Source organism: Brassica napus, chromosome C3 (assembly GCF_020379485.1).
Source record: "Brassica napus cultivar Da-Ae chromosome C3, Da-Ae, whole genome shotgun sequence".
Lineage (NCBI taxonomy): Eukaryota > Viridiplantae > Streptophyta > Magnoliopsida > Brassicales > Brassicaceae > Brassica > Brassica napus.
This window is the reverse complement of record NC_063446.1, coordinates 39,558,781-39,575,968: the sequence shown is the minus strand read 5'-3', so window position 1 is coordinate 39,575,968 and position 17,188 is coordinate 39,558,781. Positions and strand designations below refer to the sequence as shown.

At 36.5% G+C, this 17,188-nt stretch overlaps 2 protein-coding genes and 1 non-coding gene across 3 annotated transcripts; 1 reads left to right on the top strand and 2 right to left on the bottom strand.

The window, feature by feature from the left end:
• Positions 1-696: 696 nt before the first annotated feature.
• LOC106380242 (peroxidase 69-like) lies at positions 697-2,150 on the bottom strand. Its single transcript, XM_013820046.3, has 3 exons — positions 1,632-2,150; positions 1,380-1,539; positions 697-1,296 (listed from the first exon to the last, which is right to left on the bottom strand). Exons 1-3 carry the CDS (start codon positions 2,058-2,060, stop codon positions 881-883), a joined length of 1,005 nt encoding a protein of 334 aa, XP_013675500.2. The 5' UTR covers positions 2,061-2,150; the 3' UTR covers positions 697-880.
• A 3,714-nt stretch (positions 2,151-5,864) lies between these two features.
• LOC106380232 (peroxidase 70-like) lies at positions 5,865-7,789 on the bottom strand. Its single transcript, XM_013820037.3, has 3 exons — positions 7,051-7,789; positions 6,802-6,961; positions 5,865-6,353 (listed from the first exon to the last, which is right to left on the bottom strand). The coding sequence occupies exons 1-3, from the start codon at positions 7,474-7,476 to the stop codon at positions 5,938-5,940; spliced, it is 1,002 nt and encodes a 333-aa protein (XP_013675491.2). The 5' UTR covers positions 7,477-7,789; the 3' UTR covers positions 5,865-5,937.
• Positions 7,790-16,240: 8,451 nt separating this feature from the next.
• Positions 16,241-16,347, top strand: LOC125584693. Its single transcript, XR_007321603.1, has one exon. It is a non-coding gene; the product is annotated as a small nucleolar RNA R71 (small nucleolar RNA).
• Positions 16,348-17,188: the final 841 nt, after the last annotated feature.

Genomic DNA, 17,188 nt, shown 5'->3' with positions numbered 1-17,188 from the left:
AAATACCCAAGTGGATCTTATATATTTAGAATCTAAGAACTAGAACCGGACCGAAACCAAACTGAAAACAAATTAAACCGAAGCAAGAACCGAATAAATACCCAATTTCTATAATATGATTTATATATTTATAAATATTAAAAATACTATTTGTAAACCGAAATACCCAAAAACCGAATACTTATGATCCTACTATATTTAGACAAAAATTGTGAATTTATAAATCTTAAGAGATTACACTATTATGATCTGACTCGTCATCCTTTGTAGTTTCCGAGTTTAGTCGTCCCCGTTTGATCAGGATATCTAATTAAATGTGTATATATGTTGTGTATACTATATAGTTGTTTGCAATAGCAAGATGAAAATTCATGCGACGACTTAATTAGATTTTACTTTAAAACACTAATTAGAAAAAGTATTTTTCTAACTAAGTAGTTACAATACAGTTAAACCATGGATCATGATTAGTGATTGCAACTTCGCCGGAATCCAACATATTGAATTCATGCATTTGACCAAACCATATAATATATAATCATCGAATGTTTTGATTAATCTAGAATAGTTATTAACTTACATATTTAATTATGAATCGATAATCATTACTGATTAGTTTTCATTCATCTAAAGTAATCAAACGTTTTCTTCTTTATATAATTCGTTCATGCAAATACCTTCCGTACTCGAGTAAAGAAATAAATGACAATCTTAGAGTATAATACATTCATGTTACAAGTACAATCTTACACTTGAAAATTCATAACGTAACAATCAAACCACAAGATGATATAGCAAACTTATTGTATAAAACAAATGATTATTCATTAACCATCATAGATTAAAACCAAACCACACTGTTGTGCTTTCATATTCTTAATCAGTTGATCCTAGAGCAAACCCTACGAATCTCCCCATCTGATCCTGTCTTAACGTCTATAAGACTCATCTTGACCATCGACTTCCCGAACTCTGTTCCAAACCTCAGTGATGGTCGGCGTAAGCCTAATAACCGTTCTATGATGCCTCGAGTCTCGGGGTCCCTCCATAAGACTAGGTCGGATTGGAGAACTACACGGCTTGACCTCACGTTCCTTAGGAACGACGTGTCAAACCTGCCAACACTACCATCGTCTAAGTCGACTCGGGCTGATGCGTCTCCGGTTAGAGGGCATCGATTCTGAACCAATGGTACGAACCTCGGATTGATTGATGGGTCGGGTTGTCCTGTGCCGTTGAAGTTAAAGAACCTGCCTCTTACCAAACCGCAACCAGCAGTTCCTATTGTGTGTCCGCCTAGTCAAACCAAAACTCGTAATATTAGCATTATCAGCTAGTACTGAATGTTTTTATACTCGCTGAATGTAATGAAAACATACCAACAAGGGTTACGAGGTCTATTGTATTGAGAGTTTTAGCAGCGAAGTCTCGCTTCTGCTTGTCGACGGGGTCGAATGGTCCGGGTAAGATCACGTCCGAGGCTTGTGAGATTCGGCCGTCCAGACGTCCCAATGGCACTCGCCACCCTTGACCACCGGTCTGCATTCGGTTACACACAATACATTAAATACTATATGTTTATACGTGCGTGTAACAATTTAAACCAAAATAATTAATTTAAAATATGTTACCAAAACAACAGCTTCGCGTGCAGCAAGGGTGAGGATATCAGCGCAAGAAACAGTTCTAGGACAAGCAACCTCAAGCCTAGCCTTAGCTTCTTCAATAGCGTCAAACCCTCTCAATGAACGGTTTGGAACGGCGGTTCTCTCGCTAGTATCACCAGCGAGGAGAACTGAGCCATCGCAGCCACGAACAAAGCAATCGTGAAAATGCATACGCAAAATCCCGGGTGCATTAGCCGGATTGGACCGGACATGTGCTCGAACCACCGAAGCCACGATGGACTCTACGTTCCGGCATCTATTGCCATAATACCCAACACGTGGTCTTCGACCACCACCTCCACGGCTTGAACCACGATTTCCTTGTGCAGTTACAGCTGCAACCAATACTAAAAACGTTACTAGAATGGATAGTAAGTTATAACCACGACCCATTTTGTATTTTGTTTGGTAATGTATAAGAAAGTGTTTGAGCTTTGTTATTGTTTGTTGTGTGTGTGTCTGAGTTTGGTGTTAAAGGGTTAGTCTTTATAGGCAAAAAAAGTCTTGGTAATAAGAATTGCAACGATCAACTTCGGCACGCGACGCCGAATTTTATGGGAGTTATATTATTATAAGTTGCTATAGTTAATCATGAAATAATAATTAGTTGCATTATGGTTTTGACGAGTCGGTTCATTTAACATATATGTATGTATTATGCTTTTTTTTGTAACAATTATATTATGCATATTTCATTGTTTATGTATCCTTGATCGAAGCTATCTTCGCTTTAAATTATAAAATATAAATGGTTGATGATAGATTCAAAAGTTTGGTAAAATCATAGTTATAATCCGATCATATGGAGATAAATTGTACGTATAATTATTGCGTGGCGATAATATAGTTTTCGATTTTTTGGTCAGAACATGGTAATGATAATGAAATTGTACAGGGTATAGTTGACTTTTTAAAATGATTAAATTTATATGCTATAATAGTTTTAAGTTAACTTCTTAATATTTTTTTTTGGCTTAGCAATAGTACTATTAAGAGTTCTATGAAGAATTAAAAATCTAAAAGTATTCACCGCCATGGAATCTTTCAACTTATCGGAGAAGAAGTTTGTGCATGGGTAAGGCTACAAAACGAAGAGAATACGGATAATGATGAGAATACGGATAATGATGACTTTAATCAGTAGTTAATCACTTCCCAGGACTAAAGTAATTAAACGAATACAATCATTATACTGACAGCTGGTTTGCTTATGCGTAAATTTTCTGATGAAGAAATTATTTTTTCCTGATGACGATGAAACGCGTGTGACCGTTAAATAACAACTTTTTTTTTTGCTCAACTTTGAATAACAAATTGTACGCTTACTTGTGCACCCAAAAAGAGAACTTGTATGTTTAGTTCATTTTTTTCTTTATAACAGAAGTATCCGGTGGATCGAGATCCAACTGACTAGTACTCTAGAAATTTGTCAGCCGGTAACAGACAGATCCGATTACATGTAATGGGAATCATACATCCATGTCACACACCCACACAAACGAATAAATTTGAGTTTAGTATCCCAAAATGCTAAACACATTTTTAAACTCGCAGTACCACTCGACCAACCACTCGATCACGATTGTGTAGTTATGCTTGCTTAGTTTGTACAGTATTTAGATCGAAGTAGTAGTCTTCAATCAGCTTGAATATGTTTTCTTGATCATAGATTATAATTCTCACGTATAAAAGTATAAAACCATATTACACATTTTTTCTAAAACGTAGTAAATTATCTTAAATTGAATAAGAACATGTCGGTCGATATAATCAGTATTTAAAATCAACCAAACTGACTGCATTTGAATTTTTGCGGAACTCTGCATTTGTTAAGATATAATAAGCAAATAAAAATCTCATTAAAATACATTTCGAAAATGTTATGAGCCTAGCCAGTATATTGAAAAGGACCAAGTCTATGTGTAACAACCCATCCCACTCACTCGGAATCCGGTTCACAGACCTGCAGGGCACCGACCCCAACCCTTCCATTATGAGTTTTCTCTGACTCCATAATTAGGTTGTTGGTGAGTCTCGAACCCAGGACCTCACCCTTTAACAACACTCTTCCAGGATGAGTTGTCACCAATTGATCTGATAATGGAGGGGTTGGGGTCGGTGCCCTGCATGACTGTGAGCCGGATTCCGAGTGAGCGGGATGGGTTGTCACATAAAAAGTCGATTTTTTTGTGACAACCCGCCCCGTGGGAACTACCCACCCCGTGGGAACTACCCACTCCGTGGGCCCCAGGTTCACAGCGCTGTAGCGTACCGACCCCAACCCTTCCATTATGAGTTATCTCTGACTCCATAATTAGGTTGTTGGTAAATCTTGAACCCAAGACCTCACCCTTTAACCAGGGCCGGCTGATGACCAGGGGCCAGCAGTGCACCCGCCCAGGGCCCATTGTTGAAAGGGGCCTATAATTTTTTTTTTTTAATGTAGTAGTGTAATTCTATTTTTTGTAAACTATACGTATAATGTTTTAGAAAAACGAAATTAATAAATACAAAATTTATAAATCTAACTTTATGGAAGCAAAATCTTATTTATGTTAATTTGATTAAACTTTTACCAAATTATAATTAATACTAAAATATTATAATCAACATTAAAAGTAGTTATCTAATGTGAGCTTTTTAGGTATGAGTGTATTTCATCAAGACGTCTTCAGTGACAATACAATTTTAATACTCTCAAAATCGTTGATTCTTCAAGGATTCTTACATTGTTGATTAGTTTATGTAAGTGATCTTTAATATTTTTTTTTACTATCCTGTTTTTTGTTTAGAGATCACTGATTTTTTTTGGTAGAGCAAAATATTTTTTTCGTTTCTAAAACGTCTGAGGATTTTTTTTTGTTTTCTTGTTTCAGGTATCCATTTCAGTTTCACTTTCAGCTTCATCAATTCATTTTTTTGATTCTTAAATCCAGGGGTACTTTTCTTTTTACTTAAATTTTAGAAATTAACTTGACTTTGAAGTATAGCCTACTAAAGATATTATATTTTGAAGGTTTTTGTAGGAACAAATGATTTCATTCTCAAGAAAAAAAAAAAGCTATAAAAAGAGTAAGAATGTTTTACTTTTATGGTTGTGCTTACCTTTTCAAACGAAAACGATTTTATTTTACCTTGTAACAACAATTTCAAAATTTTAATTTCATTGGTTAAAGGTCACTTTTTTTAATTTTGCCCTAGGGCCCGTAAAAGGTTTCAGCCGGCCCTGCCTTTAACAGCATTCCCACATGGGAATGACAAACTGTTACCAATTGACCTGCCCATAGAACATCTTTATCTTGCTCTCCCGTTTCATTATCCTTTTGACGAAGTATGCATAGTTGTATAGTCGACTTTCTATTACATTCATAAATTCAACACTTATTCCTCTTGAATGTGTTATCAGTCAAATATTTTATACAAAGCACACGAAACTCAGGAAAAAATGGTGTAATTGTTGTAGAATTCTATTTTTACGTAACAGAATCATGAGCATATAGTTTTTTTTTTGTGTTACAATGAATTAAAACCGATAGATAACTTCTTACTTTTAAAATATTAGTGATAAACAGGGTCTTTAAAACTATGATAAATGTATGAAAATGTTAATTGGAAAAGGTTATATTAGCCGGTAGAAGAGAGAAAAAAGCATATACAACCTTTAGTTGACAAGAGATGTCTTTTTTGTTTTTAAAACGAAGTTGACAAGAGATGTCTTGTTTAATGAAACCACCAAGAGACAACTTCGATGCCATAATATCATTGACTCGCTTTTTCTTTATTATCAAAGTCAACCACTATGTTATTGTTATTCCATTAATCATTTTCCACTAATGATTAGATTCATTTTCGCACAGTGAATTCAAACTGATTCTTTATATCTTTATTGACTTTCACATATTTTCTATTATCTTCTTATAAGTTATATTCAACTCCAGTTTCTTTTAAAATTGGAGATAAACAGAAAATAAAAATTTGAAAAGAGTAATGAATCATAATTCCTGCTTCAACTTTAATATATACATGAATAATCAAAGGGAACTATTACCCATTCCTTAGTTCTATTCTACGACACTTTTTGTAACACGATTCTATAACACTTATTTCCTCATATTCATGCATCGACGTAATTAAACACTATAATCATGCTAGAAAATGCTTAATCATTATTTGTTTGTTATCCTTGGAAAGCTGGAGAGTCTATTGAACTTTATATCTCCATGTTTTATTTATTACTTTTATGACATCATAATAGTTTCCTTTATGTTTATCAATTGATCGCAGAACAAACCCTACGAATCTCCCCATCCAAACCCGTCTTGACCTCCGTCAGACTCATCTTAGACATCGACCTAGCAAACTCGGGTCCAAACGGCAAAAACGGAAACCGTAGTCCCAGCAACCGCTCCACGATGGAACGAGTCTCGGGATCATTCCATAGGAACTGATCAGACTCAAGGACACCTCGACCAAACCTCAAGTTGTTAAGGTACGAAGTGTCGAACTGGCCTTCACTTCCCAGGTCCAGCGTGACACGAGTAGCGGCGTTGCCGTTGAGAGGACATTGTGATTGGATCTGAGGGACGAAATTTGGGTTGATGGTTGGGTCAGGACTTCCTGTGTTTTTGTAGTTGAAGAATCTATCCCTAAACACACCACACCCCACCGTTCCTATCGTGTGTCCGGCTGTTTATACACAAAATCCACTATGTAAATTGGAGTGTATCACAAGATAGATTCAAATTGTGTAATTTGCAATACATTATACAACGTATTTTATGAATTCTAGCTTAAATTAATTAATTAAGATGTAAGAAATGGTGAAATTTTGTTAAATAATATACCATGCTACTATAAATTTATTTACACATGTAACATATACTTAGTTATACGGGTTATACATATAGAGGTTAATAACCTGAAAGTTATATGCAAATCTAAAACAAAATAAATTTAATACCCTAAAATATACACTTTCATGTATATACATTCAATTCTTTTTTTAAGAAAAGAAAAGTAAACGCTTTATTTGGTATTTATAATGGATTAATATTAAAAAAACATTCAAATAAAAAGAAAATCGAAAAATTAGGATTGAAGCTAGGAGAAGCCTAATCTCAATTTATTTACGTACCAGCAAGGACAACTAGATCTTGGGTGTTAAGATATTTCGCAGCGAACCTCTGCTTCTGCACCGCAACTGAGTCTGTAGGTTCGGGCAAATCAACATTCGAGGCTAAGGAAATCCTACCATCGAGTCGTCCCAATAGAACTGGCCACCATGGTCCACCTGTCTATTCATGCATAATCAAACTTCCATTAGGTTACGTAAAGCTATAAACAATAGTTAGACTTAAAATATAAAATAAAATATAGGTTAAACCAGAACGACGAAGTCACGAGCAGCTAGTGCGAGAATATCAGCACAAGAGACTGTTAGAGGACAAGCGATCTCAAGCTGAGTCTTAGCTTTTTCGATAACGTTAAACCCTCTCAGCGATTGATTTGGAATCGCCGTTTTCTCAGAGTTAGGTCCGTCGAGGAGAATGGAACCGTCGCAGCCACGGACGAAACAATCGTGAAAATGCATACGCAAAATGCCCGGAGCATTGGCTGGATTTGTGAAATAGTTAGACTGGACTACGGACCTCACTATCGATTCTACATTCCAGCATGCACTACCGTAATATCCGACACGTGGCCTTGGGAGGAATGGGTATGGTCTTGTGGTTGCGGTTGCTGTTGCTGCCAGGACAAGGAATAACGGTAAGAAGACGCCGTGGGGGTTAAAATTAGTAACACTTGCCATATATATTAGTTTCTTCTTAGTTATTAACCAGATGATTCATATATATTTGTGAAAACATTTCAGATTATAACTTTGGATATGTTGTGTTATATAGTTTGAGATTTTGGTTTATGTATTTATAGTGGAAACGAGTAATAGAATCGTGGTTGTAAATGAGTAAACAAAGCCGGGCTACGAACACATTAACTAATTGGAGCTACGTTTTACCGATATTGCATTTTATAATCGTTGTAACAGATTAGTTTTATAATTAATATTAGCGTATATGAATAAGGTCCTTGTATGTACCTAACTACCTACATTTAGATTTGTGAATTTCTTCTCTTTTTTTACCTATTTTTTTTATGTGGCCAATGGCTTTATTAGGTAATTATGGGAAAACAATAGTATTCCCTCTGTTTTTTATTGTAAATAGTTTAAGCAAAATTTGTTTGTTTCAAAATATAAATAGCTTTCATAATTTTAAGTAATTTTAATTTTTATTGGGTATAGTATTACCAATCAAATAATATATACTTATTTATGATTGGTTTAACTACACCTAATTTATATATCAAATGCTACTTTTGGAAAAATTAATAACTTTCTTAGTATTTGTGCATTTATCTAAAACTACTTACAATAAAAAACAGAGGGAATATTAATTAGTTGACCCACAACAAAAGAGTGGTCAGTAAATTAATTTTATCATCACGAACGTCCAACATTAGACGATGAAATTAGTAACAAAAATATTTAATCTTGCATGCATGGCTTTCCACCGTTAAATTATTTCTTCTAACTGATATTAATACGCATTATGGGGGATACATATATAAGACTAATACAAACAACTTGTGCACATGTTTATTTTTTCTTAACACATAAATATCTAATTCAATTATCTGTGTTTACACAAACTAAATCGGTTAATATAGTATGTATCTTTTGTGTAGTTGTCTTGATATACATATACTCATAATTTAAGAATATCATAACCGTCTAGTGAAGATATATACAAATCACTATATTTTAATGAATAATCACTAGGCGTTAATTTAGGCACAATGCATGAGAATTACGAACTAAGTTAAATATTATGAATATTTGACTAGAAGAGTGGGACACCTCTTTCAATCTGTCTTCTTAGCGAATGTTTGTCTACGGAATAATACTACGTACTTTTACGTTTTGTATTAAAAATGATTCTTTTTATTTCGGACTTTTAGCTGGATCTGTTCTTTAGCTATTACAATTGAATTCATACGCGTATAAAAGTATTACTTGCATTTGAAGATAAATAATTAAAAAATAGGAGCGTGTGGTGAATCGGGTTTTTTTTGTCAAATTCTCTTGTAATTACTAATTTATTTGTATGATGTATTCAGATGATACATTCAGATTTTTGTGACTGTTCGTTTGTCCATCCAAATAGTTCATCTAGATGAATCATCTTTATGTTTGTTTTTTTATTTTCATTTTCGTCCAAATGAATTTAGTAAACAAATTACCAAAATACCCTTGTATTGATTTAATAATATATGATATTAATTTTAACTATATTACATTTAATTATTTAGTCTAATATATTTACATTATAATTATTTCAAAAGTAACGAGTTTTTTGTGGTTTTGGCGGGAAAATTAGATTTTTTTGGTTTTAGCGGGAAAACACATTTTTCGGTTTTGGCGGAAAATAGTTTTCTTTTGTTTTGGCGGGAAAGCGCGTTTTTGCGGTTTTGGCGGGAAAATATGTTTTGCGGTTTTGCAGGAAAACACGTTTTTTGCGGTTTTCGCGGAAAAATGAGATTTTCGGTTTTGGTGGGAAAATGAGATTTTCGGTTTTGGTGGGAAAATGAGATTTTCGATTTTGGCGGGAAAACGAGATTTGCGATTTTAGTGGGAACACACGTTTTTGTGGTTTTGGTGGGAAAACGCGTTTTGGCGGGGAAAATACTTTTTTTTTTGTTTTGGCGGGAAAATGAAAATTTTCGGTTTTGGCGGAAAAACGTGATTTTGCAATTTTGGCGGGAAATCGCATTTTTGTGGTTTTTGCGGGAAAACGCGTTTTTGGGGTTTTGGCGTGAAAACGCGTTTTTGCAATTTTGGCGGAAAAAACGAGATTTTGCAATTTTGGCGGGAAAACACGTTTTTGCGATTTTGGCGGGAAAACATGTTTTTTTTTGTTTTGGCGGAAATTTGTGTTTTGGGGTTTCGGCGTGAAAACATGTTTTTTGTGATTTTGGCATGAAAACACGTTTTTGTGATTTTTGCGTGAAAACACGTTTTTGCAATTTTGGTGGAAAAATACGTTTTTACAATTTTGGCGAGAAAATGCGTTTTTGGGGTTTTGGCGTGAAAAATTAGTTTTTAGATTTTTGCGGGAAAACACATTTTTGTGGTTTTGTCAGTTTTCGTGTGTGACAAAATGATATTATGTTTAGATTTGTAATTTGTGAATTACATTAAGGGCATAATAGACATTATACTATTTTGAATGAACCATCTCCATTCAAATGATCCAAATTGGTTCAGCCGGATGGACTTTAAAATTAAGCCTAAATTTCCGAAAGTCATCCGGATGATCCATCTGAATGAGTTGCACTTTTAGTGTCTAAACAAACAAAACTCTCATCTTCATCCAGATGGCTCATCCAGATGGAGAAACAAACTGGCCCTTAATTAAAAAATCGGTAGTTTACGCAAAGTTGGTTTTCTTAATTATATCATAAATTCGAACAAAAGAAAGCCAAAAGAGTAAAAACGTATGAGACAAATATCCGTTTAGAGTTTCTTATTATTAAAAGCTTATTATGAATAAATAAACTTACAAACCCTTAAATCCATATTTATAAAAACTTCAAAACCTTATTTAATTTTCCCTATAGGAATACATATTTATCTAATAAAAGTAAATTTTCCTAAACCGATAAGGCATACTGTATCGTAGAATACAAATGCTGAGCTTTTACTTGTGCACAGAGATTCAAGACACCTCAAGATGCAACAAACTCCACATTGACGAAAAGTCTCTACAAAACTCTTTATCCGGTCTATCTTCTGGGGGAACCCCCCTTGCTTCTTAGCATCAGACAACATGGAGTAAATCCAAGCAATGCTTGAATTTCTCCGTTGTAACAGGTTTGGTCGACATGTCAGCTGCATTTTTCGACGTATGCATCTTCTCCAACAAGACTTCTCCAGAAGCTGCTAACTCCCTTATTTTGTGAAACCTTATTCGAATGTGCTTCGTCCTTGCATGATACACTTGATTCTTAGTCAAGTACAAAGCGCTTTGACTATCACAGTGTAATTGAACACCTCCTTGATCAACACCCAACTCGGATACAAGACCTTATACCCATACTGCTTCCTTAGCTGCTTCTCCAAGTGCCATATATTCAGCTTTTGTGGTTGACATCGCTACAATGGGTTGTTGTACCGATCTCCAACATATAGGTGCTCCTGCAAGAGTAAAAACGTACCATGTAGTTGACCTGCTATTATCCAGGTCTCCACCATAATCTGAATACACGAACCCGATAACTGAATCGCACTTCTGACTTCCAAACTGAAATGGACTTTTCAAGGGTCCAATAATCAAATCATTATAGTAATTAAGATGTAAATCCATTTCTAAGTATTTTGATGCAAAGAGAATGCAGGTTCAAACTTAATCTAAGTGCAATCAAGTGATAAGGTGATTCAATCAATCTAACAGGTTTCTAAAGCAATTAAACAGCAACTTTCAATCAATTGGAATAAGAAGGAATCATGGGCATAGGATTTTGATTTCAGATGAATAAGATTAAATCTAAAATGGCAAGGTTTCAATCAACACATTCTCCTAAGTCTAGATATCAATTCTAAGCAAGTTCTCTTCCAAGATAAAAGCTCATTTACTCTCATGATCAAACATCAAATTCCTTTGGTTTGTGTCAATCAAGCAATCATTAAGGATAGATCATTCAACTTTCCTAACTCCCCTAACATCAAATCCCTTTGGTAGGGTAAGCTAAGAGCTTGATGAGTTGGCTCAGGCATTTCATCGAACACCTTCCGGACAATGAAATGTCTAGAGTTCTAAACCAGAATGGCCAACTCAAGCTTAGCATTAAGATCACTCAATCAAGCAAGGAAACACATTAATCTATTCTAAACATTCTAAATCATCACTTAATCATCCTAAATCATCATAACCCATGAATCCAAAGATGACTACTCACTCATAATCATGGTAGACACTAGATCATTAGTTGATCCAAATCTAAACATGATTAATGGTCAAAGTAATCAAGCAAAGATAAGAAATTATGATCAAGATTAGATCTTTCATCCAAAAGTGGCTTTTGATTTGATAGAAAACAAGATAAGATTCTAACATTAGGTTTAGAGAGTATTTATATGACTTCTAAAACCTAGTGGGCTCATTCGACAACCTAAAAGGCCCAAATAAAACATAAATTTTCGATCAGAAGAAAGAAACGCGCGCGGGTTGATGAACTCGCTCCACCAGGTCGCTCTGGCTCTCTGCTCCGAGAGGTCGCTCCGGCTCTCTGCTTCATTTCTTCATATTGCGCACGGGTTGATGAACTCGCTCCACCAGGTCGCTCTGCTTCCAGAGCGGGTGCCTCACCTCGCTCCGAGAGGTCGCTCCGGCTCTCTGCTTCATTACTCCATATGGCGTGCGGGTTGATGACCTCGCTCCCACTGCCCGCTCCAGCTTTAAAGTTCGTCGACCAAGATGCATCGCTCAGAGCTGGTGTCGAACCCCGCTGTGGGATGTCGTGCTGCCTTCGTTTCGTCTAGAGCGGGTGTCGTAGGTCGCTCCCATTGCCCGCTCCGGTGCTCTACTCGCTCAAACAACACTTTCCACTCCGTTGTTTGATCCCAAATGCTTCCAAGTACCTCCAAGAACTCCAATGGACACTAGTCCAACACCTGATAAAGACGTATGCAATGCAAAAAGGAAACTAAAGTGCATAATCCCTAATCTAAATGACCAAAACATGCAAGAATGAAGAGTTAAAACAATGAAAATGTGCAAGATATCAACTCCCCCACACTAGTCATTTACTTGTCCACAAGTAAACTTTCAAGAGCCAAAGGGAGAGAGGTTTGAAAATGGGAACTCATAACCAAAAGAAACACTTCCTAGCACTCAACTTAACATCCTAAAGAAATATAGCAAATAGCATGAGCAAACTCTCTTATTATACTCTAGCTTCTCTAGGCCTATCAATACTCTTATGCCTTTACACAAGTTGCAATACTCATCAACCAACAAGTTCCTTCAACCAACCCTCATATTGATTCACACACACACACAAGGTGAATTCTCACAAATGGGCACATGATCTCAATCATTTGGCTAGGTAAGCAAATGGTCTAAAATGCATCATTTCAAAGTGGTTATCACTCAAGAACAAGGAGTTTGATCATTATGCAAAATTTATCTAAGACTAGAAGCAATTTATGCATACATAGATCCATTCTCATCGTTCTACCCTTTTCCTAAGTGATTACAAGCTCTTCCCTTTTCATCCCCATCCTAAAACCAAAATAGCACTCACTCACATCACTCACCCAATGAACAACTCTCTTTTTTCTTTTGACTCAACCAACTAGGGACTTTTATTCACTTTTTACAACACTTAGCTATAACTCTTTCTCATTTCCCTTCCCACCTTCTCATTGATTCTCTTTTATTTTCTCTTTTTTTTTATTTTTTATAAGGGGGAAGGTTCTTTTGTACACAATCTAGAGCTTCATTCTTTCTTTTTGTCCCTAGGATTTTTTTTTTCATGACACTTTGTTCATCTTTCTCATCTTTCTCACTCCCTAAACCCAAAATATTAATATTTAGAATACACAAACCCACTCACTATCCCCAAATGCTAGCTCATTATGCTAGCAAGAGACGAGAACAAATCTATGTCGCCTCCAATACTCTCAAGATTTTGCACATGACAAGCTATCAAAAGAGGCCTCACTCATGCAAATAAATGTTTGGTCTCAAAGAATGGCTAGGGTTGTAGGGTATGGAGTGCCATTTGAGTTAACAAAGAGTGGTATAATGGAATAAGATAACCCAAATGTGTATGAGATCCATGATCAAGTATGCAAGTGCACATATGCAAGAGAGATTAAGTTCATTCAAGACAAGTTCAGTTTGGAGCTGATTTTAAAAACAATGCCAATATCAAGCAAGCAAACAAGTTTCAAGAAGAGTTTTCAAGGCTCGAAGCATGCAAGGCTTTCAAGAGATGCTTAAGCTACTTGATATGTTTAACTAGGGTGTCACTTTGAGTTCTAGACATGTGTTCTTTACAAGGTTTCTCTCTATTCATGAATGCAACCTATATGCTCTACACTCAATCCTAAGAATGCAAGTGATGCAACTACATGCTTCTTTTTGTGTTTTTCAAAATTTTCAAAATTTTTTGGTTTTTCTATGCAAATATGTATGTACAATGCAAGATTCAATGCAATATCATCAAAGCAAACATGATCAAATACTTGGTACCTTCCCCAAACTTAGTTCACACAGTCTCTGTGTTAGTAAGTTGAAAGAGATACCCAAAAGAAAGAATAAATGCAAAGAAAAACTGGTATATACAATGTAAAGGTTGGAGTGGTACCTCAAGTGGAGGACGGAGAAAGAGGATCCTTCCCACCTTCAAGAGTGATGGTGAGGACCTGAGAGAGGAGCTCTTGAAGCTTGAGTGGATCATCTTGGAGCTGAGGAGTTATGATGGCTCTTGCACCTGAGAATGACTTAGACCTTTCCTTGCACTTGGTCTTGTACTCATTCACTCCATCTTTGAACTTTATTGGGTGACGAGTGAGAATGTGTGAAGATTTTTCAACAGAAGTAGGGTGAGGTTCTTTCATCATCTTCTTCTTGTCATGAGTAGCCTCTATGGCTCTACTCACCCCCTCCTTCGTAGCACTTTCCAAGTGCTTATCACACATCTCTTTAGAGGACTCTCCATCAAAACCTTCTTTCTCACTAACAATCACTTCATCCTTGAGCTTCTGAATGGAAGGTTCTCCATAAGTAATGGTTCCACAATACTCAACATTCATCATTGGAGACTTGATTGGGTAGGAGATAGCTTTGTTCACATTGAGGAGTGTGACCTTCTCGTTGGTAAAGTCAATGCAAGCTCCTACTGTTGTGAGAAATGGTGTGCCAAGGATCAATAGGACTCTCTTCTTAGTTGCCATCTTCAAAACAGTGAGGTCAATAGGAATGGTGCAAGCTCCAATCTTCAAAGCAAAATCCTTGATGAGACCAATTGGAGTTGTAGAAGAGGAGTCCCCAAACATTAGTAAGGATGTGTTTGGCTCCATGTTTTCAATCCCAAGACTCTTCACCATCTCCATTGAGATCACATTCACACTTGCACCAGAATCAACAAGAGCATCATCAAGTGTGAACTTACCAAGGGAGCAAGACAAGGTGAATTTTCCTTTGGTTTCTTGTTTTGGAATAGACTTTGGTTTGACTGGTGGATCAAGCTGCAAAGTAGAGATGTCAAGAAGCTCTGCTACTTCTTCTTTGTGAGCTAGAATGTCTTTGATGAGCATTATTTGGACATGAGCATCACGCATATGTGAGATCTCTGGAAGCTTGACTCCTACAGCACTCATGTCATTTCTGAACTTGGAGATCACCTTCTTTTGAGCTTTGGTGAGGACCCTTTGTGGAAATGGGAGCTTATCATAAGGTGACTGCTCAACCTCAGTGGTTCCTTCCAACTTAACTTTCTTTAGCTTCTGCACAGCCTCTCTTTCAACTTGTTTCTCAGCCTTGTGCTCATCTCTCTTCAGATTCTCTGCTGCAACCTTCAGTTCAGCTTGTGCCTTAACCCTCTCCATAGCCTTGTGTTCAGCCTTATCCACAATTTGTGTTGCAGCTTGGGAAACAAATTATGTTCTATACGAGAGGTTTTCAATCTGATCCACCTCTTTCTCATGATCACGCAACTCAATCTCAGAAGTAGTAGAGAGGATAACATTGCAATAATCTTTGGGATTCTGCTCTGATTCCCATGGTAGAGATCCCATTGGACGCTTGGAGGTTGAAGGCATAGAGGCAAACTGATTCTCCAAAGCCTTGAAGTGAGAGGAGAGTTGTAGGAACTTGTTGTTGAGGTCATTGTAGTTCCCATCAATCTTGGTGTGGAGAATCTTTAATTCATCTCCAATGCTCTTTGCAGTGTTATTCTGAGACTCCAAGATTTGCTTCAACATAGTATTGGTGCTACTTTCTTGAGGGGCAGAAGTGGAAGACCCAACTTGGCCTTGTGTAGACTGGTAACCACCTTGTTGGTTGTTGTAGAATGGCTTTTGCTGGTAATTGTTGTGGTACTAAAATTTAGGCTCCTTCTTGTACCATGTCTCATTAGCATTCACAAAGCACAACTCTTCTTGACCTTCTAGACCATCAACTTCATTAACCACAGCAATCCCCTCTTGTTTCTGCTCACCAATAGAGTTCACCTTCTCTTGTTTAGCTCTATCTGAGAGAAGCTTATCCAACTTGTCTTGTAAAGCCTTCAACTCTTTCCTTGTGTTCTGATCATCTCCTCCACTGCCTCTGTTACTTCTATCATGCTCATCATTATAGACTGAATCACTCTGAGCCATGTTCTCAACAAGTTTCTCAGCATCTTCTTTAGTTCTCCCCAAGAAGAACCCATTGCTAGCAGTATCCAGCTGGCTTCTGAACTTAGGTAAAACTCCTCTATAGAAGGTACTGAGCAGACTCTCCTTGGTGAAACCATGATGTAGGCATTGAGACCAGCAACTTCTGAACCTTTCCCATGCTTCACTAAAACCTTCAAGATTCCTCTGTTGAAACCTAGAGATCTCATTCCTAAGCTTGGCAGTCCTTGAGCTAGAGAAGAACTTGTTGAGGAAGGTTGTCTTGCATTCATTCCAAGTCGTGATAGAATCACTTGGAAAGTTCTTCTCCCATGTGTGAGATTTTTCTCCCAAAGAAAATGGAAACAATCTCAGCTTGAAGGCATCTTCAGAAACACCATTTGTTTTTGACAAGCCACAGTACTTGTCAAATTGATCCAAGTGATCAAGTGGATCCTCCAAAGCAAGACCATGATACTTGTTGTTCTCTATCATGTTGATCAAGCTGGATTTGATCTCAAAGTTGTTGTTCTCCACAGCTGGTGCCCTGATACCCAGCCTACTCCCATGTATATTGGGTTGATCATAGGTGCCAATAGCTCTAGCTTGGCGCTGATTCCTTTCCATCTCAAGCTCAACTCTGTCCAAATGAGCTTTCTTTTCTTCTCCTCTTCTCTTCTTTGCAATCTCCCTTTCAAAAGCTCTAATGTCTTCAACTCCTCAAGTTCATGTACCTGACATTCAAAAGAACTAGGAGAGATAATCAGTAACTAGATACAAGAAAATAAGACTTAGTCTCAAGCAAGGACCAAATCTCAATGTCAAAATCAACTTAGAATTGGCAACGGCGCCAAATTTGAAATGGACTTTTCAAGGGTCCAATAATCAAATCATTATATTAATTAAGATGTCAATCTATTTCTAAGTATTTTGATGCAAAGAGAATGCAGGTTCAAACTTAATCTAAGTGCAATCAAGTGATAAGGTGATTCAATCAATCTAACATATTTCTAAAGCAACTAAAAAGCAACTTTCAATCAATTGGAATAAGGAGGAATCATGAGCATAAAATTTTGATTTC

Bases quoted from the DNA above. Each gene is read 5' to 3' on its own strand.
- LOC106380242 (XM_013820046.3), bottom strand. From the start codon at position 2,060: ATGGGTCGTGGTTATAACTTACTATCCATTCTAGTAACGTTTTTAGTA. The intron at 1,540-1,631 runs GTAACATATTTT...AACCGAATGCAG, and splicing joins CACGCGAAGCTGTTGTTTTG to ACCGGTGGTCAAGGGTGGCG. The intron at 1,297-1,379 runs GTATGTTTTCAT...TGGTTTGACTAG, and splicing joins AGACCTCGTAACCCTTGTTG to GCGGACACACAATAGGAACT.
- LOC106380232 (XM_013820037.3), bottom strand. From the start codon at position 7,476: ATGGCAAGTGTTACTAATTTTAACCCCCACGGCGTCTTCTTACCGTTA. The intron at 6,962-7,050 runs GTTTAACCTATA...ATGCATGAATAG, and splicing joins CTCGTGACTTCGTCGTTCTG to ACAGGTGGACCATGGTGGCC. The intron at 6,354-6,801 runs GTACGTAAATAA...GTGTATAAACAG, and splicing joins AGATCTAGTTGTCCTTGCTG to CCGGACACACGATAGGAACG.